The sequence below is a fragment of the Pan troglodytes genome, chromosome 13 (genome assembly GCF_028858775.2).
Source record: "Pan troglodytes isolate AG18354 chromosome 13, NHGRI_mPanTro3-v2.0_pri, whole genome shotgun sequence".
Lineage (NCBI taxonomy): Eukaryota > Metazoa > Chordata > Mammalia > Primates > Hominidae > Pan > Pan troglodytes.
The window spans coordinates 132457524-132483065 of record NC_072411.2 but is presented as its reverse complement, the minus strand read 5'-3'; the positions used below and the strand labels follow the sequence as shown (position 1 = coordinate 132483065).

The following is a 25542-nucleotide window of genomic DNA, read 5'->3' as shown; positions in this document are numbered from 1 at the left end:
TGTTTGTTCCTATAGAGCACCCTACTCCATTTTTACTGACACTGTGTGGGACGAATTATTTGATGATGTACTACATTAACAGAATCAAGAAATCAGTATCAGTAAAGCCTTATTGTAGAGGAACTGGAAGCATCACAAAAACCAGTTAAAATACTGATGTCTCAAATGTATAAATTATCTTAGAACAGTAATTCTCAAAGTGGGGTTTAGAGACCCCCTAGGATTGTGCAAGACCCTTTCAGGTGTCACCAAGTAAAACTCTTCACATAATAACGTATTATTTTCCCTTTATCTTTCTCATTCTCTCATGAATATACAATGAAATTTTTCAGAGGCTAAATGGCCTGTGATGTCACAATGGATTGAATGCAGAAGCAGATAGGAGGGTCTAGCTGCCTTCTACTGATATTTAAAAGATGTATAAAAATGTAAAGCAATGCTAATCCTCTGGCTAATTTATTTCTATTTTGAAAAGTTTTATTATTTTTCATAAAAACACATCACATATTCACGGGTAATAAATTCACTACTATTATTTCTAAATGAATAAATGCATATTTTAAGTGTTCAAAGTTTTAATTTCTAATATCATAAATAGCAACAGATATAACCCAATAAACAAAAGCCAACTCTTTGGGGTTCTCGATAATTTTTAAAAATATAAAAATATCCTGAACCCAAATACTTGAGAAGCACTGTTCTAAAAAGAGAGGATATATACTGCATATAATAAAATTATAGTAATTTCAATCTTAAACTTTAGATTCTATTTTAAAGTTTTTTTTGTTTTGTTTTGTTTTGAGACGGAATCTCGCTCTGTCACCCAGGCTGGAGTGCAGTGGTGCGATATCTTGGTAAAGTTTTTTAAATTGAGTGAGGACAAGTAAAAAATTGAGTTAAGTAACTTATTTCAAATAAAAATTCAAATGATATAGTTATAAATTTGATGCTCTCAGTTAGAGAAATATACATTAAAGAATTAATTAGAAACCCAAATGTAACAAATAGAGTCAAAATGAGGCTACAAACTTTACAAAATAATGAGAAAGAAAAACGTGCTCTTTTTCTTATAGAAAATAAAGAGGCATAAAATATAAAAATAAAAAATCCATAAGCAACAAGATATTTAAAACAGATTAAGCTACCGTCTTAAATTATAAATGGTCAAAATAGAATCTAACTACAAGAGACATAACAGAGATAAAATAACATTAAAAATGTTAACAGTCAAAAGATGGATAAGTTTCATTAAGCAAATACAAATGAGAAAGAAGGTAAAATTCTCAATACCCACATTTAAAAAGTAAGAGTAAAGATTACTAATGGGGAAATCTTTCAAGGCTGTTAAAAAACATCTTACTTCCAATCCTTAGCTTCTCAAGTAGATAAAAATAAAAGAACAAAGATACACAAAATGTAAGTTTTAAAAACTGGCAAAATTGATTTTTAATAATACTGTGTTAAACACACAAGATCATACCATGTATTTGGCCCTGAAGTAATTTCAATAAATAATAATGAAGAGAAATTGAACAGGTTACATGCTCTGGCTATAAGATAATACTATAATAAAACCAAAATTTAAAACAAAGTTCGTCTTAAGAAAAAAGTCTAAACTTCAAAAATGTAAAAGTTCACTAGACCTCTGGTTTCAGCTTCAACACGCAAACACATTGGAAGTCATCGCTCCCATCCTCACAACAACAACAACCCTGCTGAACAAACTATGAATTAACAACTTTTCTTCTATCTCTCAAATAACCGAAGTCACAAGGCAAACTGCCCCAAAATCTGGAGATACAGGCAAATCCAGAGAATTAGCCAAGATCAACTATCTGAGGCAGAAGGCACTGAAGTCATAGGCTGGAAGGAACACATCAATGGTATGTTTGATGAATTGCTGGAGGCTGAGTGTGGAGGAGCATGAGCATGAGAAACTCCTGGGGGTCATCATCTCAGGGCAGGCCCCCAACCTTTTATGGATTTTACCTCCAGAAACCCCAAGAAAAATCTCTTTATCCTTCTGGCAAGAAGAGGGAAAAGAAAAGTTTTTAAAAAGCCAAAGCATTCTCCATGACAAGGGCCTGCTCTCCAGGGAAAATGCTTTAACCATTCTAGGGGAAGGGTGACTACCAAAATCTAGGCCCTTCTGGCCATCTTGTCACTTCTAAAAAGGGTGGAGGTGAGGCTGGGCACGGTGGCTCACACCTGTAATCCCAGCATTTTGGGAGACTGAGACGGGTGGATCACAAAGCCAGGAGTTTGAGACCAGCCTGGCCAACATGGTGAAACCCCGTCTCTACTAAAAACACAAAAGAAAATTAGCTGGGCATGGTGGCAGGCACCTGTAATCTCTGCTACTCAGGAGGCAGAGGCAGGAGAATCACTTGAACCTAGGAGGCGGAAGTTGCAGTGAGCCGAGACCATGCCACTGCACTATAGCCTGGGCAACAAAGCAAGACTCCATCTCAAAAAATTTTTAAAAAAGGGTGGAGGGAGAAATTCTTTTAAAAGGAATAGTCCAAGGTGCAGTTCCATTAAAAGATCGAGATGTAATCATAAGATTATAGATCACTTCCCCTCTGACACGTTACCATTCCATCAACAGGGTTCCTGTATAATAAGAGCAGATTACAGCTGGAAGAACTACAAGAAACAGAATATTTAAAAAGGAGTTCTCAGAGAAACCCAGAGAAAGCAGGGGAAAGAAAAACAAGAACGCTAGAGGAATTTGACACCTCTGCCACCTACAGCTAGAACAAACATTAGATATGGCCCATTTCCTACCCAGATTAATATAAAACCTCACATTGAAGGCTTATTTGCCTCAGTTCCTATTACCTGGCTTATCATGTCTGACTTAAAAAAAAAATTATAAGACATGCCAAAAGGCAAGAAGTAACACAGTGTGAAGAGACAAAGTAATCATCAAAACCAGACTCAGATATGATGGATTTTCAAGTTTTTAGACAGAAATTTAAAATAACTATGGTTAGTTAATATGTTAAGGGCTCTAAAGAAAAAAGCAGACAACATGCATGAACAGATGGTTAAGTGAGCAGAAAGATGACAAGTCAAAGACATAATGAAAAATGAAATGCTAGAAATAAAAAACAATGTAACAGAAATGAAGAATACCTTTGATGAGTTCATCAGTAGCCTGGACATGGCCAAGGAAAGAATCAGTGAATTGAAGATATGTCAAAAGAAACTTCTCAAATAGAAATGCGAAGAGGAAAAAAAAAGGAAAAAACAAAACAGAACACAATATCCAAGAATGCTGGAATAATTTCAGAAAGTGTGACAAATATGTAACTGAAATACGAGAAGGAGAAGAAAGAGAAAATAGAGCAGAAGAAATATTCAAGTAGTGATAGCCAAGAATTTTCCAAAAGTAATGACAGACAACAAACCACAGATTCAGGAAACTCATCAAACACCAAGCTGCATAAATATCAAATGATCTAGACTTAGACATATTGAAACCACCTTTGCAAAAATCATGACAGTGAGAGGAATCTAAATTAACTGACTCCATCTTGCTTCTAACCTCACAAGCTGTCCTTGCTCATTCCTGGGTGTATGCCAAGCTAACAATGAGAAGAATTTAGTTTATAGTTTAACTTTAAAACAAAGATTATAACAATCCCTTCCCAAAACTTACCCCCTCCTTGCTCTGGGACCAAATCCACTTTTGTAAAACTAACAAATTGGCTACAAGATTAGAATTATGGTTCAGGAGTCATGTAGCTGGAGGTCACATGATCCACAACCACCGCAATTGCTCCTAGAGATAACTTCAGTATTGTAAAACCTAAGACTGGGGTTTGAGGTATTTTTCAGACCTTGCATTCTAATGGAACAGCTAATACCACAGGATTGATAACCAGGTCCTGTGACCCCTACCCAGGAAATGACTCAGCACAAGAACACAGCTTCAACCCCCTGTGATTTCATTCCCAACCTAAGCAATCAGCATTTCCCTGTTCCCCAGCCCCCTGTCTGCCTAACTATCCTTTAAAAAGCCTAGTCTCTGAATTCTTGGGGAGATGGATTTGAGAAACATCTCCCGCTTGGCTGGCCCTGCGATTATTAAATTCTCTCTCTCCTGCAACTCCTACTATTCTCAATGTGTGGCTTTTCTGGGCAGTGGACAAGAAGAGTCTAGTTTGGCAATTACAATTTTATATTCAAACTGCAGAATACGAAAGACAGAGAAAATATTGAAAAAAGCCAGGGGGTAGGGAAAAAAAACAAAAAACCCTTACCTGTGAAAGAACAAGGATAAAATTACATCAGATTTCTCATTAAAAACCATGCAAGCAAAGAAAGTGGAAAGAAATATTTAAAGTGATGAAAGAAAAAAAAAGCCTATGTAGGCTTCCATATCCTGTGAAATTAACCTTCCAAGTAAAGTAGAAATAAAGATTTTCTCAAACAAACAAAAACTGAGGAAATTCTTTGCCAGAAAGCCTACTCCATGTGAAAATGTTAAAAGAATTTCTTGACCATCCTGGCTAACATGGTGAAATCCCGTCTCTCCTAAAAATACAAAAAATTAGCCAGGCGTGGTGGTGGGCGCCTGTAGTCCCAGCTACTCAGGAGGCTGAGGCAGGAGAATGGCGTGAACCCAGGAGGCGGAGTGTGCAGAGAGCCGAGATTGCACCACTGTACTCCAGCCTGGGCAACAGAGTGAGACTCCATCTCAAAAAAAAAAAAGAATTTCTTCATGCAAAGGGAAAAATGATGTGGGCCAGAAACTCAGATTTACATAGAGAAAGAAAGAGCACCAGCGAAGAAATAAATGCAGATATAATAAAATGTTTTCATTTTTCCTACTCCAAGTTAACCTAAAATGAAGCCATTTATTCAAATTAATAGAATCAACAACATATTGAGTGGTTATGGGACATAAATAAATGGAATGACTGGAAGCCCTCCTGTTCTTTTTAACATTGTCAGTCATTTCACAATGTTAAAAAGAACAGGAGGGCAGAATTTGGGACATTCAGTTGCATGGTGTATTCTCTACTCATGAAGTGATATAGTGTAATTTAAAATGGACATGATTCGCTGTAAATATATATTACAAACTTCAGGGAACCACTAAAAATGTTTTAAAGGAAGTATAATTGATATGCTAAGAAGGGAGAGAAAATAGAAGCATAAAATGCTCAATTAAACCAGAAAAGGCAGGAAAAAAGGAAGAAAAGATAAAAACGATAGGTACAATGAAACATTTACAAATGTGGTAGATATTAATCTAACTATATTAATAATCACTTTAATGCCAATGGTCTAAAACACCAATTAAAAGACAAGAGATCAACAGAGTACATAAAAAACACAAAACACCCGACTATATGTTGTCTATAAGAAAGTCACTGTAAATATAAAAATACAGATAGGTTAAAAATAAAGGGATGGAGCAAGATATACCATGCCAACACTAATCAAAGAAAAGGTATAGTAGCTATATCAATTTCAGACAAAGAAGCTTCAGAACAAGGAAAACTGTCAGGGATTAAAGAGGGACATTACATTATGATAAAAGGGTCAATTCTCCAAGAAGGTACACAATCCTTAATGTGTATGCAACTAACAAACTAATGGCAAAATGTATGAGGCAAAAACTGACAGAACTATAAAGAGAAATAGACAAATTCACTACTATTATTGAAGGCTTCAACACTTCTTTTTTATTAATTGACATATCACACAGGCAGAAAAATCAGTAAGGGTGTAGTTGACCTGATGAGCAATAGCAATCAGCTTGGTCTAACTGACACTTATACGGTACTCCATTTAACAAGAGCAGAATGCATGTACTTTTTAAGCTCACATAGAATATTTGCCAAGATGTACTTCATTTTGGGCCATAAAACATACCTTAACAAATTTAAAAGAATAGAAATCCTAAAAGTTTGTTCTCAGACCATAAACTAGAAATCAGTAACAGAAAAACAGCTGGAAAATTCCAAAATATTTCCAGATTAACCAAAAGAGTTCTAGGGTCAAATAAGAAGTCCTAAAAGAAATTTAAAAATATTTTGAAGTAAATGAAAAGGAAAACAACTTATTAAAATGAATGGGATGCAACAAAAGCAGCACTTAGAAGGAAATGTGTAGTATTAAATGCATACAATAGAAAAGAAGAAAGATCTAAGTCAATAATCTAAGCTTTCATCTGAGGAAACTAGAGAAAAAAGGAGCAATTTAAGCCTGATGCAAGCAGGAAAAAAAATTAAAATTAAAGTGGAAGTTAAAAAAATTGAAACAGGAAAACATTCGAGAAACTTAATGAAACCAAAAGCTGACTTTCTTTTCAAAGAGTTAATTAATAAACCTCTAGCCAGCCTAACAAAGAAAAAAATAGAGAAGACAGAAATCATCAGAATGAAAGAAGGGTCATCACTACGAATTCCATGGACAGTGGGAAGGTAATAAAGGAAAACTATGGACTCTACACCTACAAATTTGGTCACAGATGAAATGAACAAATTCTTTAAGAGGCAAACTAACCAAAACTTGCACAAGAGATAGGTTGTCTGAATAGGCCTACATCTATTAAAGAAATTTGAATCAATAATTAATAGCCCTCCAGAAAGGAAAGTACTAGGCCCAGATGGTATCACTAGCTAATCCTACCAGATATTTAAGGAAGAAATGACATCATCCTCTCCAATTTCTTCCAAAAATAAGAGCAGAGGCAACACTTCCTAACTCATTCTTTGAGGTTAGCATTAGCCCATTGTCACCTCTCAGTGCCGTCTTCTTCCTGCTTGGTGACCATGGGCTGGCTGGACTTTGAGCTCCGCTGGCTCATCTTCCCTTCACTAGAGAGCAAGTGAAAGAGAGATGACAGGGATGCCTGTCTGGGAGTGGTGGCACTGGGCACTGAAAACCAGTCTGGTGCCACCACTACTGCTGATAATAGCAATAGCTTTTGCTTTCTTGGGGCTGTACCAGCGCCAGAAGTAGCCTTAGCACAGAGTCCCAATTAGACAAGTTTCCATACATTTTTACATTCCACACATTTTCATTTTTATCAAGAATGTACAGTCATCCCTTGGTATCCAGGGGGAATTGGTTCCAGGACCCTCCATGGATACCAAAATCCATGGATGCTCAAGTCCCTGATATAAAAGGTGTAGTATTTACATATAACCTATGCACATCCTCCTGTATATTTTAAATCATCTCTAGACTTATAATACCTAATACAATGTAAATGCTATACAAATAGTTATACTGTATTTTAAATTTTTATATTACTTTTTATTGTTGTTATTTATGTTTTTAATTTTTAGAAAATATTTTGCATTCATGGTTGGTTAGATCCATGGATACAGAATCCACAGATAAGAAGAAATGACTGTATTGATGTACTTGTCTTTTTTTTTTTTTTTTGAGATGGAGTTTCACTCTTGTTGCCCAGGCTAAAGTGTAATGGTGTGATCTTGGCTCACCAAAACCTCTGCCTCCCTGGTTCAAGCGATTATCCTGCCTCAGCCTCCCGAGTAGCTGGAATTACAGGCATACACCACCACACCCAGCTAATTTTGTATTTTTAGTAAAGACAGGGTTTCTCCATGTTGGTCAGGCTGGTCTCATTGTCTTACATTTTTTAAAGATGATTTCCAGACTTCTCTGACCAGATATGTAAAACATACCAGAACAGAAGAATAAAAAAAGCAGAAGCAGCACTCACTCTCTACCTGCTTGCCTTTTTTGTTTGGTCTCATCTGCTTTCACTTCCTCCTACCAAGTATTCAGAGATCCTGAAGTGATTCTAGGGCTAAGAGCCACATAGATGGGCTCAGAGCAGAACCGGTCCCCAACTACACAGCCTGGAAAGTGTGACAACAGACAGGCATTTGGATTTTAATTCTTCTAAAAAGATCTTTTTTAGATAGAGTTGTCTTTTGGAGTGGGGATAAAGGAGGCCTGGGGGAGAAGAGAGGGTTCAGAGGTCACGGGGAATCATCCAATCCAACACAAAGCCTCAGAAGGGGCATGATGTTCAAACAGCTCCAGTCCAGCCATTTGCAGATGTAAGAGAATAGGAAGATGATGTGAGTCACGGCATCCTTGAGTTTCTCCAACAGCCAATCCCTGCAATTTAAAAAATCTGATTGCCTCGTTATTTATTTGTAACCTAATTCTATTGTATACCTGTAGAGTGAAGCTGGGTAGACATTAAATAACAAGTATGAATGGGAACCCTACCAGAGATGAAGGACAGACGGGAAAGGAGACGATGACCCACCTGAAGTTGAGATTGCTGTCTCCACTTGCCATCTGCCCCTGCTGGCCCTGCTGGGCCATGAGCTTGGCCTAGGATCACACCCGACTCGATTTTCACTGCCCCGTTCCTTCCTGCAGCTCTGAGGTGAAGCTGCCAACTGCCCCTCGGTGCTCAGTCAAAGAGGAAAAGAAAAGTGAAATTGCCTAACTAGCTGACGTGGGTGCACCAACTCTACAGTCCTCCCTCCACCCAATCTCCATGACGTCTCTCAGTCAAGGGAGGAGGAGCAGAGCCAGCCCCACGAGGCCACGGAAGACAGGGTCACTTGTTCCTGCCAAGGAAAGAGGGTGGAAAAGTCATTCAACTCAAGCAGATCAAAGTTGTTTTGAGGTAAGGTGGCATCATGAGGAGGAAGTAAACTCTGTATTTGTCCCCACCCCTTGCTGAGGTGGCTGAGAAGGACAAGTGAAGACCAGACATTTCAAATCTTCAGTCAGGCTCCAGGGCTGGCCATGCACCTTAGTGAGCCTGGGCTGGATGGCTTAGGCCCAGTGTTTGGACATGGGGCCAGAGAGAACTGAAATAGCATGCATTATAAAGTGTGGGAGATGCTCTTAGCACTCCATGAAAGCAGACAGAGGTAAAAGACAACTCTCTCAACTCCTCCAGCCAAAGGCAAGTGCTGAGGTTGGGCAGAGAAATGAGGTGCAATTCTAAGTTTTCTCAAATATGTGGGCACTTTACAACAGCAGCCAGGGGTGACTGGGAAAAAAATAAGCTTCAACCATTTCACTGAAATCTTGAGGAGAGTGACAGCCTTCTCACTGGATGGGGAAAGGGTTTGGAGCTGAGATTATCTAGACCTTCAAGGACAATATGATACAGGAGGATAGCTGTATTACATTTATGTTTGCACACAATTTTTCATTTATACCCAGCCCTCATTCTGTAAAGGATTTGAAACAATTTACAAAAACATACTATATCAGCATAAAGTCGGTGATAAACAAATGGAAGCAAAGGGCAAATATAAAAAATAAAACCACAGGACTAGAAATCCAGGCAGAAAAATGGGTCAAAGACAGGGGGCTGATGAGAGCCAGGGTATGGGTAGAATCCAGGGCCAGTGACAGAACAGTAGTGAGGATTGAAAAGCCAGAGGCAAAGCAGTATTTTTCCAAAACATGTGCTCCTGAATCCTACTTTTTCTGGTTCATTACACATATGCAAGGAAATTTGCATACATAAGTTTGCAAAATACAGAGTGCAAGAAATTTCTACCCCTTCCACACTTCTGCTTTCTTTCTACCAAAGGAACAAACACCAATCTGGTTGGGACAAACTCTAGAACACTGATGAGGACACCTTTTCCAGTATCTCTCTCTCTCTCCTCTCTCTCTCTCTGTCCTCTCTCTCCTCTGTCTCCCTCTCTCTCCCTCCCTCTCCCTCCCTCTCCCTCCCTCTCCCTCCCTCTCCCTCCCTCTCCCTCTCTCTCCCTCCCTCTCCCTCCCTCTCCCTCCCTCTTTAAAACAAGAAGGAAAAGTATGCTGGGCTTCTGTTAGACACAGCTGTCCTCTCCTCCCAGTCTCCATGGGGTTCCAACAAGGCCTGGTACAGACTATACCGCCTGCTCCAGCATCCCCTCTCTCTCTTCTCTCTGCCCTTAGGCAGTAGGCAGACCCAGGACACCAATGAACTGGACATTTTTGAAAATGTGCCAGCTTCTTTTGCTTATAAGCACAAGGCCATTGGTGTTCCTCAGCTGACTGGTGGTAAGATTGGTACTTCAGAGGTACTGCTGCTACTACTAGAAAGCCCTACTTTGCAACACCATGCATTAGCCCAGGTAAGGATAGCCTGAAATTTCTTTTTTTTTTTTTTTTTTTTCTTTTTTATTGATCATTCTTGGGTGTTTCTCGCAGAGGGGGATTTGGCAGGGTCACAGGACAATAGTGGAGGGAAGGTCAGCAGATAAACAAGTGAACAAAGTTCTCTGGTTTTCCTAGGCAGAGGACCCTGCGGCCTTCCGCAGTGTTTGTGTCCCTGGGTACTTGAGATTAAGGAGTGGTGATGACTCTTAACGAACATGCTGCCTTCAAGCATCTGTTTAACAAAGCACATCTTGCACCGCCCTTAATCCATTCAACCCTGAGTGGATACAGCACATGTTTCAGAGAGCACAGGGTTGGGGGTAAGGTCACAGATCAACAGGATCCCAAGGCAGAAGAATTTTTCTTAGTACAGAACAAAATGAAAAGTCTCCCGTGTCTACCTCTTTCTACACAGACACAGCAACCATCCGATTTCTCAATCTTTTCCCCACCTTTCCCCCCTTTCTATTCCACAAAACCGCCATTGTCTTCATGGCCCGTTCTCAATGAGCTGTTGAGTACACCTCCCAGATGGGGTGGTGGCCGGGCAGAGGAGGTGAGGGGCGCCTCTGCCCGGCCGCCCCTACCAGGAACTGAGGAGCCCCTCTGCCCGGCCAGCCGCCCCCTCCGGGAGGGAGGTGGGGGGGTCAGCCCCCCGCCGGGCCAGCCGCCCCGTCGGGGAAGTGAGGGGCGCCTCTGCCCAGCCGCCCCTACTGGGAAGTGAGGAGCCCCTCTGCCTGGCCAGCCGCCCTGTCCGGGAGGGAGGTGGGGGGTCAGCCCCCCGCCTGGCCAGCCGCCCCGTCCGGGAGGGAGGTGGGGGGGGTCAGCCCCCCGCCCGGCCAGCCGCCCCGTCCGGGAGGTGAGGGGCGCTTCTGCCCGGCCGCCCCTACTGGGAAGTGAGGAGCTCCTCTGCCCGGCCACCACCCCATCTGGGAGGTGTAGCCTGAAATTTCAGTTCTATTTCCCACTATCTTGTTTTTCCCTATGCTCACTACAGAACCTCTCCTGGGTAAGGGATTCCTGGGCCAGGCATATGTAGGACCATCAGACCATCTCTGGTTCCCAATGTCTTCCTTTACTGCCACGTGACCAGTGGAGTCAGAAGGCTCTGGCCTGCCTCCTGGCTCTGTTCCCCCATCCAGATTTAGGCCAAGTAGGTCATAATCCCCAAAGGTAAATCAATGCTTTCATTCTACCTGGAAGATTTCTCTTCATTTTGCTAAGCATGCTAGAATCTGACACCTGGAATTGGGGAAATGAATTGTATAGAGTCTTGATCACAATCCAGTGCTGTAATTTAATTTGCCAACTTACCCCTATTTGCCCACGACTCCAAAATTCCTGACTCTGAACGCTAATGGGGATGTTCACTGTTTTTATGTCCAATTATGTCAGATAACCAATCCCAGATTGATCATATTTCCCTGAATATCTCTTGCCTATAATTCAACCTCTGGTGCCCAACATTTTTATCAGTCAGGATTTGGGAGTAAAAGTAATCCAAACCGACTCTGGCTAACTCAGGCAAAAAGTCAATTTCTTAGAACTATATTGGGTAGCTCACAGAATGTATGGGAAAGCCAGAGGACTAGGTTAAGAAAGTAGGCAGTCCAGGCAGGTTATATTGACTCACTTGCCCTTTGTCATAATATAGTTGAAAGATATCTGGATCACCTGGACATCCCATAGAATGTCAGACTGGGCTGGGCACGGTGGCTCATGCCTGTAACCCCAGCACTTCGGGAGGCTGAGGCAGGCAGATCACGAGGTCAGGAGATCAAGACCATCCTGGCCAACATGGTGAAACCCCATCTCTACTAAAAATACAAAAATTAGCCAGGTATGGTGATGCGTGCCTGTAGTCCCAGCTACTCAGGAGGCTGAGGAAAGAGAATCACTTGAACCTGGGAGGCAGAGGTTGCAGTGAGCCAAGATTGCGCCACAGCACTCTAGCCTGGAGACAGACCGTGACTCTGTCTCAAAAAAAAAAAAAAAAAAAAAGAATGTCAGACTGATTGATGACATCATGCTGATCAGACAGGATGAGCAGGATCTTGGTGGCTAGCATATCTGCTACAGAAGAATAAATTACTGACCCACAACAACAGGGATGAATCTCAAAACATGATCATGAGGAAAAGAAAGCCATACACCAAAAATGCATTCCATGTGCCTTCATTGATTAAAAAAAAAAAAAAACTTTAATACACACAAAACTAATCTGTGGTGATAGAAAGCAGATCAGTGGTTGCCTGGTGCTGGCCTTAAGGAGGGGATTGTTTGCAAAGGTCACAGGGAACTTTCTGGGGTAACAGAAATGGTCTGTATCTTTTTTTTTTTTTTGAGACAGGGTCTCACTCTGTCACTGCTCACCAGAGACTGGACCTCCTGGGCTCAAGCAATTCTCCCACTTCTGTCTCCCTGATAGCGGGGACCACAGGTGTATGCCAACATGCCCAATTAATTTAAAAAAATGTATTTTTGTAGAGATGAGGTCTTGCTCTGTTGTCCAGGCTGGTCTCAAACACCTGGGCTCAAGCGATCCTCCTGCTTTGACCTCCCAGAATGCTGGGATTATAGGCACAAGCGACTCTCCAGGCCTAGAAATGGTCTACATCTTGACTGGTGTAGTAACTACATTTGGTAAAATGTACATTACAATGAATAAATTTTATACCTCAATAAAATGGAGCTAAAAAGAATTATGTATAATTTATCTCAGTACATAATCACTAGCATGTGAATTAACAGGTGACGTTTTCCAATTATTACCATGTTCTCAAGCATGCATTTTTTTTTTTTTTTTTTTTGAGGCGGGATCTCACTCTGTTGCTCAGGCTGAACTGCTGTGGCGCAGTCTCAGCTCACTGCAACCTCCAGCTCCTGAGTTCAAGCGATTCTCATGCCTCAGCCTCCCGAGTAGCTCGGATTACAGGCATGTGCCACCACACCCAGCTAATTTTTTTGTGTTTTTAGTAGAGACAGGATTTTGCCATGTTGGCAAGGCTGGTCTTGAATTCCTGGCCTCAAGTGATCTGCCTGCCTCAGCCTCCCAAAGTGCTAGCTAAGCTACAGGCCTGAGCCACTGTGCCCAGCCAAGCATATATGGCTTAGAATAAACATCTTTCATCCTCATTCGCAGCTGTCTTTTTTTCATGTAACAATTTTTGCCTGATTTGACATTGACTTTATTTTCCCACTCCTGCTTTACTTTTGTTTGTTTGTTTTGCATTTGCCTGGTGTATCTCTGAATAGATCTAAAGGAAGAAGTTCTTGTGCCAGGATCCTCAGATGCCCATGAAGGGGCTTTCCAGGTGATGGGGAGGGGCTTCAGGTAAGTGACATGTGACATTTGCATAAAATAACCTTAATTCCTTTACCACCGCTATCCCCTGCATCACAGCGCTGTATGTTACTGCGTGCTGAGGCATCAATGCACCCTCTCCTCAGCTGTTAGCATTGAATTTTTCCTGGCTGTGGCTTCCATGCCTCTGTTTCACCCACAGCCATTACCTGCAAGGCCGGGTCTGCTATTCTGTACATACTAGGGTGGGATATGCTGTTTGTGCCTGCATAGAAGGGCTTGCTCTTATGCAGTTAGCCTTGGTTTCAAAGCTTCTTAAACTTTAGATCCATGTCTCCCATCTTTTATCTGAGGAGTTTGTGGATGTCCTGGTAGGGGAACTTGTGGGTCAAATACATTTGAGAATTATTGATTTAATCAAAGTTACATAGAATTCTTTTTTTTTTTTTTTTTTTTTTTTTCCGAGATGGAGTCTTGCTCTGTCACCCAGGCTGGAGTGCAGTGGTGCGATCTCGGCTCACTGTAACCTCCACCTCCTGGGTTCAAGCAATTCTCCTGCCTCAGCCTCCCAAGTAGCTGGGATTACAGGTTCCCGCCACCACATCTGGCTAATTTTTGTATTTTTAGTAGAGATGGGGTTTCACCATGTTGGCCAGGATGGTCTCAAACTCCTGACCTTGTGATCCACCCACCTCAGCCTCCCAAAGTGCTGGGATTACAGGCGTGAGCCACCGAGCCTGGCCCAAAGTTACACAGATTTCTATAGTGCAGTGGTGCGATCATAGCTCACCGCAGCCTTGAACTCCTGGGCTCAAGCAAGTCTCCAGCCTCAGCCTCCTCGGTAACTAGGACTACAAGGTGCATGCCACCACACCCAGTTAATTTTTTATTTTTTTATTTTTTGTAGAGATGGGGTCTCACTATGTTGCCCAGACTGGTCTCAAACTCCTAGGCTCAAGCAATCCTCCCATCTTGGCCTCCTAAAGTGCTGGGATTATAGGCATGAGCCACTGTGCCTGGCCAATAGTTTAGGATTTTTCATAGGCCCCACATGTCAATGTACATTAGGGATCTTTAAAAGGGGCATGAGAAGGGGTGTCCCTGCCAGCCCTTGAGTTACTGCTCTCTGGAATCAGCAGGTCCCAGTTCTGCCTCAGACTCCTGGCTCCCAACTACCTGCCCAGCTCTCAGCCATTTTTCTGCCTGGAGGTCTGCCTGCCTCTGCACAATTCCAGTTCATGTGCAGGTTCCCTTTCATTTCAATTTCTTCATGTAATAATCTTATCCTGACAAGTTCTAGGCATTTCTGGCACATTCTCTTTTTTTGTGTGTTGTTAGAGTTTGATAACACACTGGATAAATTCCAGTGAATTTATTCAGTTATGTAAACATCACCACAATCCAATTTGAGAACATTTTCATCAACCTAAAATGTACAGAATGAGGACAAGTCATGGGAAAATAGATGTGGTTAGGGAAGCATTTGGACGCTGAGTTCCCAGTTCCTATTGCCGCTGGGGCTGTACCCTTATGTCTCCTCCTCCCATACCTCTCTCTCTGGGCTGATCCCAACTGGCAACACGCCCTCCCCCAAACCCCAACTGCCAAGACGTCCTGGGAGCCTCACAAGTGCCCATGAGGAGGTGGAGAGAGGCTGCAGGCACCGACCTGCCTTCAGCTTCCGGCTTGGCAAACTCCGAAAACTTTCACTTTTCTTTTCTCGGAAGCCCGGCCCCTTACTGCGTTTGTCAAAGCACAGACTTCCTGTTTTGCCTGCTAGCATCTCCCTGTAACTCTCCCAATCTTGAGGAGTGATCCCTGTCCCAGCCCCCGGAAAGGGGCAGGAACGACAAACTCAAAGTCCAGGTGAGTTTCTGTCTTTGCTGCTTTATTCTTCGCTCTTGGTGACTGCAGCTCTTAGAGTTAACTTCCCGGCAGCAGCTGCAGGGTGGAGTTCAACTATTTAAACTCTGAGGCTCTCTCAGAGCTCAGACATGTGGTACTTATTAGGAGACTGTTAAAAGGGGGCACATGGAGGGAACACTGACACCTCTTTTTTTCGCCATAGAGTCCAGCCTGTTATTGCGAATGGAGCCGAGATTTGCCCTCTACCCTCACCTAAGCTCTGATCCTACAGTGCCCGCAATAGGCGGCTCATCTGTTATCCATTGTGTAAATGACTAGAGGTACTTGGGAAGCTGGTGGAAAAGAAAAAAATGAGAGTACATTTAATTTCATCTCTAGTGTATCATGAACTTTTTATATATTTTCTCTAAACACATGATTATTTCCTTGAAATAAATTATTAGAAGTGGAAATTCAAAGGAGCACATGTTTTAGGACATTTGACACTGATTACTAAATCAGCCTTCAGAACATTTGGACCTGTTGACCTTCCCACTCACAGTGTCTGAGATTATTGCTATTATTTTCTATCTTGGCCAATTTGATAGACAAATATGTTATCAAATTGTCTTCATTTACACTTTTTTTGGTTGTTTGTTGCTGTTGTTGTTGTTGTTTTCTGAGACGGAGTCTCGCTCTGTCACCCAGGCTGGAGTGCAATGGCACCATCTCAGATCACTGCAACCTCCACCTCCCAGGTTCGAGCGATTCTCCTGCCTCAGCCTCCTGAGTAACTGGGACTACAGATGTGCACAGCTAATTTTTGTATTTTTAGTAGAGACAGGGTTTCACCATGTTGGCCAGGCTGGTCTCGAACTCCTGACCTAAGCTGATCCGCCCACCTCAACCTCCCAAAGTGCTGGGATTACAGGCATGAGCCACCATGCCTGGCCTTCTTTATGCTTTCTACTAGCTAGTTAACATGCTTATCGCATATTCATTGCACATTTGGCTTATTCTTTTATCACTCTCTGCTCATGTATTTTGCTTTTTTATTTTCTAGTTGGATGTTTGTCTTTTGCTTATTCGTTTGCAAAATCTCTTTACATAATAAAAATCTGAACAGTCATATATGAGATGTAGTATCTTGCATAGAAAGAAACAGGGCTTTAGAGTCAGACAAGCTCTGCTTTGCCACTGAATACCTTGGGTGAGTTACTAAACCTCTCTGTGCCTCCCTTTCATCTTTGGGACTCATGACAGATGAAGAATGAGGAAGCTCTAGACTTCCTGTTCTGAGCGCTGCTGTATAATGAATTGTTCTAAAAGGAGCCTCCAAGACCCCTTCCTCTTCTTAGTATATGTTTACTCTGACTTTCTCTGACTTTGCACTGATCTTTGCACTATCTCCTTCCCCTGTGCATATTGTGGATAGTAGATTTCTCTCCTATCTGTTCTCTATCTTCCAAGACTTCTTCACCACCACAGACTCTCAATGGCATCTTTTCTTGTTTTCCTATGCGATTGCGGATTATTCTTTTCATGAGTATTTTTTTCTGCCAAGTTAAAAAAATTGGGGAATGAGGAGAAAGAAACTAGGGTGCTTAATCTGCCACTGGGATTAAATCCCTGGAAACAGTTGTTAATTACGATTTACTTTTCTGTTCAACACAAAATGAAGTTGGAAAAGTGGAATCCATGTTTGTTCTGTTTGTTAAAAACTCTCAAGTTGATTGAATGTTTTGTTAGTGCTTTTCCTTTTCTTGACAATTTGTCAAGAATGTCATTTGTAAACTTTCTTCCCATTATAACCTATTGATATCTCCTCACAGTCCATAAATGGCCAATCTTTAATACATGCTGCATGGGCATGGGAAAAGGCACATGTCTGAGACATGAAATGGTTGCAGTGAACTAGTCAGTTAAGTCACTTTTACTAAGTATGCCTTTCTCAGCCCTCATGCTTTTATTTATGCTTGGCCCATTTGTGTTGAAGATTGGGAGTGGTTCGTTAAAGTTTCCAAATATTACCAGGTTTCCAGCTGAACTCTACCCATTTTAGGGTGGTCCCTGTTGCATGAGCATTGCTAGTTAATGGCTTCAGCTGCAGCCCAGGTCATCTTGTTTAATCCAGATCAGTGTGGCCATAGAACACATAGTTAGCACTGTAAGCCTGGAATCAGGATTTGCTCCCAGCTCTTCCACTCTCTAGTTGTGCAACCCTGGGGCAAGTTATTAAACCTTTCTATGTCTCAGTTCCTCAACAGTATAAACAGGTGCAGTCATAGGAACCACCTCGCAAGGGTTTTATGAAAATCAGATAAGTTACTGCATATGAAACCCTTAGAACAAAGTCTGGCACACAGGAAACACTCTATAAATATTAGCTACTTTTAATACCTTCCTTATGTTTACCTGCAGCACCTTGGGATTCTGTCATTATATTTTCAGTCACTCTCAGCCTCCATTGTTGCTGGGAATTGTCATTGTTTCCTATACCCATGAGCCTTTTAGGCAGACATTGCTTTGCAGGCTACTAAGGATGCCTTTGGGACCAGAATGCTTACCTTTAGATCTGCCCATTTAATGCAGAGAGAAGCTTCCCATATTCCTCAAGGTTTTGCTTCTATTTTTTTTTTTTTTTTTTTTTTTTTTTTGAGATGGAGTCTCACTCTGTCACCCAGGCTGGAGTGCAGTGGCACAATCTTGGCTCAGTGCAACCTCCACCTCCCGGGTTCAAGCGATTTTCCCGCCTCAGCCTCCCAAGTAGCTGGGACTACAGGCGTGCGCCACCACACCCAGCTAATTTTTGTATTTTTAGTAGAGACAGAGTTTCACCATGTTGGTCAGGATGGTCTCTTGACCTCAGGTGATCCACCCACCTCGGCCTCCCAAAGTGCCGGGATTACAGGCGTGAGCCACCGCGCCCGGCCTTTGCTTCTATTTTTTATCATGCCTCTTTCCATAGGATGTTCACCATGACAAGAGCCATGGAACAGGCTCTTTTTCAGCACTTCATGCACCAGAAGCTGGGGATCGCCTATGCCATACACAAGCCATTTCCCTTCTTTGAAGGCCTCCTAGACAACTCCATCATCACTAAGAGAATGTACCTGGTGAGTCACGTTGAACCCTTCCATGGCAGCCCAGCCCCCACCAATATGCCTGATTATTAAAGTCTCAAACCACAAACCACCAGGGCTTCCAGAGTTTGGAAGGCCCAGCCCAGGCATGTTCATTATCACAGAAGGTGGGGGTGGTTAGGAGAGAGGGTGTCATAGGGGCTATGTTGGTTTCTAGGCTGTCATAAGGACTGCTGTAACAATGACTACAAACCAGGTAGCTTAAAACAACAGAAATATATTCTCTCAGGTGTGGAGGCCAGAAGTCCAAAATCAAGGTGTTGACAGGGTTGGTTCCTTCTAGAGGCCCTGAGGAGAATCCGATAGCTGCCTATCTCCTAGCTTCTGGTGGCTGTTGGAAATCCTTAGTGTGATGCATCACTCTAATATGTTTTCATCTCTACATCACCTCTCTTTTGAGTCTTCTACCTAATCTTCTGAGGACACTTGGATTTAGGGTCACCCTAATCAAAGATGATTTTATCTCAAGATCCTTAACTTAATTACAACTGCAAAGACACTTTTTCCAAATAAGTTCACATTCACAGATTCTAGATGGATATATCTTGGCTGAGATATATCCATCCAACATTCAACTCACTACAGGCATCATCCCAATTTATAACAGCTTATATTGCTCACAGTGCATTCTGATGTGAGACAGGCAGGCACTGGGAGATATGCTATGTGGACAAAAGTGGACCTATTTTTATATAATTTTGGTTTTTAAAAGCAGTAATTGAGCCCTAGACTCAAGGAAGTGCCAATAATCTTCCCTTAGTCTTAGTCTGGTTGGCCCCAACTCCCTCTTCAGATCACGGCCCAGAGAGCACTCCTCAGAGACATCTCCTTGGCCAACTCATCTCATGAAGACCCCTTAGTTATTCAGTTCCATAGCAATCTATGCTTTCCCTCCGTAACACTACTCTCAATTGTAAATGGGTATTTATTTGTGTTTATTAATGCTCATCTTCTCCACTTGACAGTGCCTACCCTGACCCCCAAATATAGGCAACTCCATGTTGGTCTTATTCAGTGCTGTGTACCCAAAGACTCGCTGACCGAGCCTAGTAGATGTTCAATAATTATTTGCAATCAGTTCTCTCTTGCCATATTTCTCCTTTTGTCCATCCTCTAGGCAAGGAAAATTCTCAGGGTGACTTCTCTGTGGCTGGAATCCATTCAGGCTTATCTCAAGTTTGAGAGACACAGAGAGAGACTGAGCAGAGGCTAACAAGCAACCAGCAGAATTGCCTCTGTGACCATCACTAGAACCATTGCTGAAGTATCCTGCCCACAGCTTTAAAGAATCGATTACATAGTAGCATCCTTTAACTCCACTTCCCTTCCTTCAAATTTCTCTCGTCTCAAATGTGCCTGAAAGTTGGATTCAGAATATAGACTTACTTTAAGAAAGCTAAATTATTTATTTTTGTTGCTAGTCATCCAAATATGTGTAAAGTTTCAAAAATAAGCATGTAAAACTGGGACCGCTCTACCTTAGAGAATGTGACTATATATTTTATGTTGAATTTCTTCTTAAAAGAGTAAGGTAGCTTTCTTAAAACTTAGAAAACCATAAATGTATAACTTCCCATTCAATTTTATAGTCATTTATAAAAACCTTCACTTTTTACAGGAATCTCTGGAAGCCTGTAGAAATTTGATCCCTGTATCCAGAGTGGTGCACAACATTCTCACCCAACTGGAGAGGACTTTTAACCTGTCTCTTCTGGTGACATTGTTCAGTCAAATTAACCTGCGTGAATATCCCAATCTGGTGACGATTTACAGAAGCTTCAAACGTGGTAATGAGATTTCTCAAGTGCTTTTTGCATTTAAAAAGTTGCTATGGTAAAAGTCTGGGTTTACTTCTAGCCCTGTGGAATATGCACGTTAATCCCCCGCTTTCTCTCTGGGGAGGAATGGACCATATTCTCTCATTGGTACAGCTGCAGGAGCAGCCCCTTGCTAAAGCTGATCCCAACTCTCTAAGATGAACTTCTAGAGGACATAAACATTTCTTACGTGTTCCATGAATTTGGAAAAAATCATACAATTTGGCATACTGGACAATCTATAGGGAATGCATAAGGTGACAGAAATGCAAAGTTAGAGAGATCAGGTCTGGTGGAAGGACAAGGAGAGCCAGGGAGGAAGAAAAATGAATATGGACGGATAATAATAAGTATCTTTTTTTGGTGCCTTATCGCAAACACTTTATTTGATTATCTCTTATCATCTTTAAAACAACCAACCCTTTGAAGTCATTTTTAACCCCATTTGACTGACAGAGAAATTAAAGCCCAGAGGTAATCTTCCCAAAATTACTTGTTGGTTAAGAAGCAGAGCAAGAGTCCTACTTGGGTCTCCCAATACCAGGGCCCAAGATTTTAACCACTAGTCCAGACGAGGACAGCTGGAAGGCAGATTGTAAAGCCAGAGAAGGGAAAAAAGGTAGCTACAGAGAAAGGGAGTGAATCGCAAACATAGCCACAGAAAGAGAGGGTCTGAGAAAGAATGGATCATGAAGTACGTAGAGAAAGAAAAGAGACTGGATAAATAAAGGAGTAGGAAAAAGAACAGTGGCAGAGTTGGGAAGAAATCAGCCAGGGAAAGAGAGAGGCAGTAAAGTCATTTTAGGTTGGAAGTAAAACACTGTGGCCAAATCACATGTTCACTTACCTCAGAACAACAAGCAAAGGACCACCAGCTCACATTGGATATTTTCATTAGTGGAATCACCATTGTTGACAGTTCCTCCTTTGCTCTCTGACACTTCACCATCAAAAGGCTTCCCCCTAAAGGGAGAGATGATTTCTTGAGCTAAATGGACAGTGAAAGGGGCAAGTCCACCTCCAGGTAGGGGCAGCTACAGAGGGCCCACTGTCCTGGCAGCATCTGGGCAATACTAGGAGAGGCATGGCCTTAAAGGCTATGGTAAGAACATCTGAGAACCATGGGGACCCACACACTGATGTGCCCCTGACCTGGCTGAGCTTCAGTCATCTTCCAGGATCTTCAACTTGATGATTTTGTTCTGGATCCCTTTCCAAAATTTGAAGTTACTTTCCTTTTTCCATTCACTGGTTGAGACCATTTACTTCTGAAATAAATGATGGAGAAGAATCTTAAGAGAAACCCAGCACTAGCCATGCAAGGGAATAGCATGCGGAAAGCCAAGGGTCTGGGGTATTGTGGATGGGAGAGAAAGCTGGGTGTGACCAGATCACAGGGTACAATAGAAGGCACAGAGGCTGACTCTGCAGAAATGAGCAGAAACCAGAATATAAATGTCCTAATACACCCTGCTAAGGAATTTTTATTTTCTCTTATTTGCTTCGGGGAAGTATGATCTGTTTATTTATTAAAACAGAGACCTCTTTTAAAACTATAGCATGTTCATTATTGACTAAATTATATGACACCAAGATTAAAGAAAAGTTAAATCCCTGGGTACAAACCCAAACTCAACTTTTATGTGTGAAACCATTTTGGTATCAGATCAGGGCTTAGATGCACTTATTGTAGCACTCAATGCCCAAACCAGATAAATAAAATAGAAAGGGGCCACAAATGGATAATGATGACAATGAATCAGTTCTCTGCACCTGGGGGACGATGAATAACTCCATGCCCCCATCCTATTGGAAGGCATGTATTAAGAAATCCCCTTCCCCAAGTAATTCTGAGTCTCCAGGGTACTGATGTGTGTCCCTTCACCAATCCCAGTTGGTGCTTCCTATGAACGGCAGAGCAGAGACACACCAATCCTACTTGAAGTCCCAACTGGCCTAGCAGAAGGAAGCTCCCTCCATACCCCACTGGCGCTGCCCCCACCACAACCCCCTCAACCAAGCTGTTCACCCTGTGCGCCAAGAGTCAGTGAGCCTGGAACATCCTCGCAGCAAAGCAATGAGATCCTGAGTGAGTCGCCCAGCCCATCTGACCCTGTCCTGCCTCTCCCTGCACTCATCCAGGAAGGAAGAAGCACTTCAGGTGAGAAACAGATCCCATCCAACACCTGTATATCCTCAGCCTAAGGTGCCTGTGCCATGTTGCCTCCAATCCCAGCATCTTGACTTTTATTGTCCTAGTTCTTCTCTTGCACCCACCTACCCAAACACAACCCTTTTCAAGAGAGATTACGAGCACTGCCGGGGGGTGGGTAAGACCTAGAGTCCAGAACACCTGCTTCCCACTCCCGGGACATTCCAACCCTCTGCCCTTGTGCCTTGATGCTCTATCTGCCCCAGGCACTTTTAACATTCACTCTTCTCCCTGACATCCGGTCCCTGCAATCTGTAATAATTTCCTTTCCCCCTTCAGTGACCAATGACAAGTTAACATCCAAAATGAATGCAGAAGAAGACTCAGAAGAGATGCCCAGCCTCCTCACTAGCACTGTGCAAGGTAACACCGACTGGGGCTGATACCGCTTAGCTCAAGGTGACTGTGAAGGGAGAACATGCATCTGCCAACCAAGAGGCTATGGTGGGAACCCTGGGAAAAAGAACTGGGCAATACAAAGGAAAAGGAACAGAAGGGGCCAATTCACTGACACAGCAATGCAAAACAAACCAACAACCAAAACACCATTCTGAATTGACAAGTAACCTGCGTAACACTCACACTAGTGACCCTTAGCTGATTCCTCACCCCCACCTGATTATGGGGGCCTTAGAGTTTCAACATTCTTCATTTTTATATGGTTTGGATTCTAAGAACAATGTTATCAAAATTACTAGAAAAGATGATAAAGTGTTTAAAGGTCTGCTAGACCTAATATTTAGCTTCTCAAATTGTATCACTTGTCCTCCCCAAACCATCATCATAATGGAGTTTGATTACACTAAATGTAAGAATGGTATGATATTGGGCATTGTCAAAAATGATACCATGGATTCTGAGCTCTCCAGTACTGAGAAGAGGGGTCCTCTTCGATCCAAATAATATTGCATCCACTCCTCTAACACCTACCATCCAAAAAGGTTAACATAATCAGGAAGCTAACAGTAATGGAAGAACAAGTGGCTAATTGAGAGTGAACGGTTGCTTACTTTCCCACTCTATGCCATCCTTTCCCAGGCCTTGGTTGCTGTTACCCCATCATTTTTACTTGTTGGAATAGAGCATTCTCTTTTCTCCTCATTCTGGTCCCTGCTTGCTGTTCCTGAGATCTAAAACTTTTTCTTCCTCCATTCAGTGGCCAGTGACAACCTGATCCCCCAAATAAGAGATAAAGAAGACCCTCAAGAGATGCCCCACTCTCCCTTGGGCTCTATGCCAGGTAATCTTGGTTTGGTCAACCTAAAAGCTTGCCTTTGTTTCTGTGTTTACTAAGAGGAAAAGCCATTCGGATCTTCTAGAGAGGCGGCTCTCCTCCTGCCTCTCAGCAATCTTGGCCCAGCTTCCAGTTCACCCAGCACTTGGGAGCTTGAACAGGCAGGAGACCTGACCTCTGAATGGATACAGAGTCCCTGGGGGAGGGCAAAGGAGGCAAGTCTGGAAAAGGTAGACTTGGATAGGGCCACGGATGATGATGGACAGAGCCCCACCAGTGCCTGTAGGTTTGGACTCCAAATGTCACAAAGCGCCTGAAAGGGAAACATTCACCTGCCACAAAGGGTTGTGGCAGGAACCCCAGGGGAAAGCACAGGGAACTGAGTCAGGCTGGACTGTTTGACAGAGCCACTCTTCTGAGGCCACTTCAATAAAGTAGTGCTCAAAACGGCTCTGTCAAAATGCAAAGCAAATGAACAAAAACACTGTGTGGCCCTAATAGTGAATTGGTGCAGCAGACATGGATGGTCCTCCTTCCAAGCCCCCACCTGACTGTGGGGAATTTTCACTTTCAACCCTGGTCATTTCTATATCATTTGGAGTTTAAGAGTTGATATTATGAATATAATTTGAAAGGTAATAAATTATTCCAAAGGTCTAATGACTGCTTGCCACCTGCCTCAGTCACCTATTCCTAAGCAGGCCAGCATTTGAGACCAATCTCAATGCAGTGTATAAAGAAAAAGGTGACAGCTTCATGTGAGATGAGCCTTTATTTGTTATGGCTTCAAGTTCTCTGTCTTTCTTTGTGCAGCAAAAACTAGCAGAGCTTTATATATCTTTGCTGTTAACAGGTGCTAGCAAGCACAGGCTAGCTCCTGCTTTCTTCAAACAATCCTTATATACAGAAATATATAAGGCACTTAGCCTTCTCCACTATTTCTCCAAGTAAAATAACCACAGATAGAGCAGTTAAAGAATATCCATACATAGACGTCAAAGCAATAAGATGTATTTTTCATATAGCAAAGACAGTCCCCTTCATTATGGACATCAGATTTCAATATCACCACCTTCCGCTCTCAGCTTCATTCCTTGAGCAGGGGCTGCTGGGAGCAGAAACTATGTGACTACAGTCATGATACCCAGCACAGTTTATTCCTGCAATTTCCATTCATTGCACCTTCTTCACTCACTTCTCTTCCATCCATAAGATAATCTCTCTAAAAGGATCAGACTGAGCCTCTGCTGTGGGGCAGTTGTGCCCTAGTTCCCTGTGATGGTCGCACAGGTAACAATAACCACAAGTTGGTAAAAATCAAGACAGAGCCAGGGAATTCTTAGGGCAAGCAGATTCCCAGCCCTGGGCTGCATGTACTTTCTACTTTTCTAGTTCTTGCATTGACTTCCCTCAGCACTTTCTCTTCACTGGATCTGAGCTCTGAAATGACTTATATTTCTTTTGTCAGAGATAAGAGATAATTCTCCAGAACCAAATGACCCAGAAGAGCTCCAGGAGGTGTCCAGCACACCTTCAGACAAGAAAGGTAAGAAAAGCCTTTCTTCTGTAGAGGTCAGAAGGGTGAATTCAGAGTTGCTTTCTGTTTTTCTGACTGTATCTTGGCAAGAGCACCACTATGTGACCACAGTCCTGATGCCACACACAGTTCGTTTCTGCAGTTTCCATTCACTGCATCTTCCAAAAAGGCCTTTATGAAAATTATCAGGAAACCAGAAGGCATTTGGGGGTATTGAAATATGCCATTGGAATTGCCTGTTCTGAAAAAATCAATCTGCTATATTCACAACTTCTTAGAGTGTTAATTGCACTTCCCTCTTTAACTGAAAGTTGGTTCCCCAGAGAGGAAC

General features: G+C 42.3%; 2 protein-coding genes across 70 annotated transcripts in view; one reads left to right on the top strand and one right to left on the bottom strand.

The window, feature by feature from the left end:
• Positions 1–25542, bottom strand: part of SP140 (SP140 nuclear body protein) — a 189072-nt gene that overhangs the window by 78914 nt on the left and 84616 nt on the right. For 32 of the 50 annotated variants that reach the window (XM_063791719.1, XM_063791731.1, XM_016950652.4 and 29 more), the window contains exon 1: positions 8270–8410. In XM_063791719.1, coding sequence (XP_063647789.1) covers positions 8270–8328 — 59 coding nt within the window. In that variant the 5' untranslated portion in view covers positions 8329–8410. Of the gene's footprint in view, positions 1–8269; positions 8458–21075; positions 21192–21380; positions 21497–25542 lie in introns of those variants that run through there. The other 18 variants (XM_016950654.4, XM_063791718.1, XM_016950646.4 and 15 more) reach the window with 7 other exon arrangements.
• SP110 (SP110 nuclear body protein) overlaps positions 8386–25542 on the top strand; it is a 61392-nt gene continuing 44235 nt past the window's right edge. For 5 of the 20 annotated variants that reach the window (XM_063791746.1, XM_063791744.1, XM_063791750.1 and 2 more), the window contains exons 1-10: positions 8483–8638; positions 9916–10094; positions 13375–13453; positions 15151–15289; positions 18237–18384; positions 20030–20198; positions 22123–22389; positions 22720–22803; positions 23597–23680; positions 25143–25220. In XM_063791746.1, the coding sequence (XP_063647816.1) occupies positions 18238–18384; positions 20030–20198; positions 22123–22389; positions 22720–22803; positions 23597–23680; positions 25143–25220 (829 nt within the window). In that variant the 5' untranslated portion in view covers positions 8483–8638; positions 9916–10094; positions 13375–13453; positions 15151–15289; position 18237. Of the gene's footprint in view, positions 8639–9915; positions 10095–13374; positions 13454–15150; positions 15290–18236; positions 18385–20029; positions 20199–22122; positions 22390–22719; positions 22804–23596; positions 23681–25142; positions 25221–25542 lie in introns of all 20 variants that reach the window. The other 15 variants (XM_063791748.1, XM_063791742.1, XM_063791741.1 and 12 more) reach the window with 6 other exon arrangements.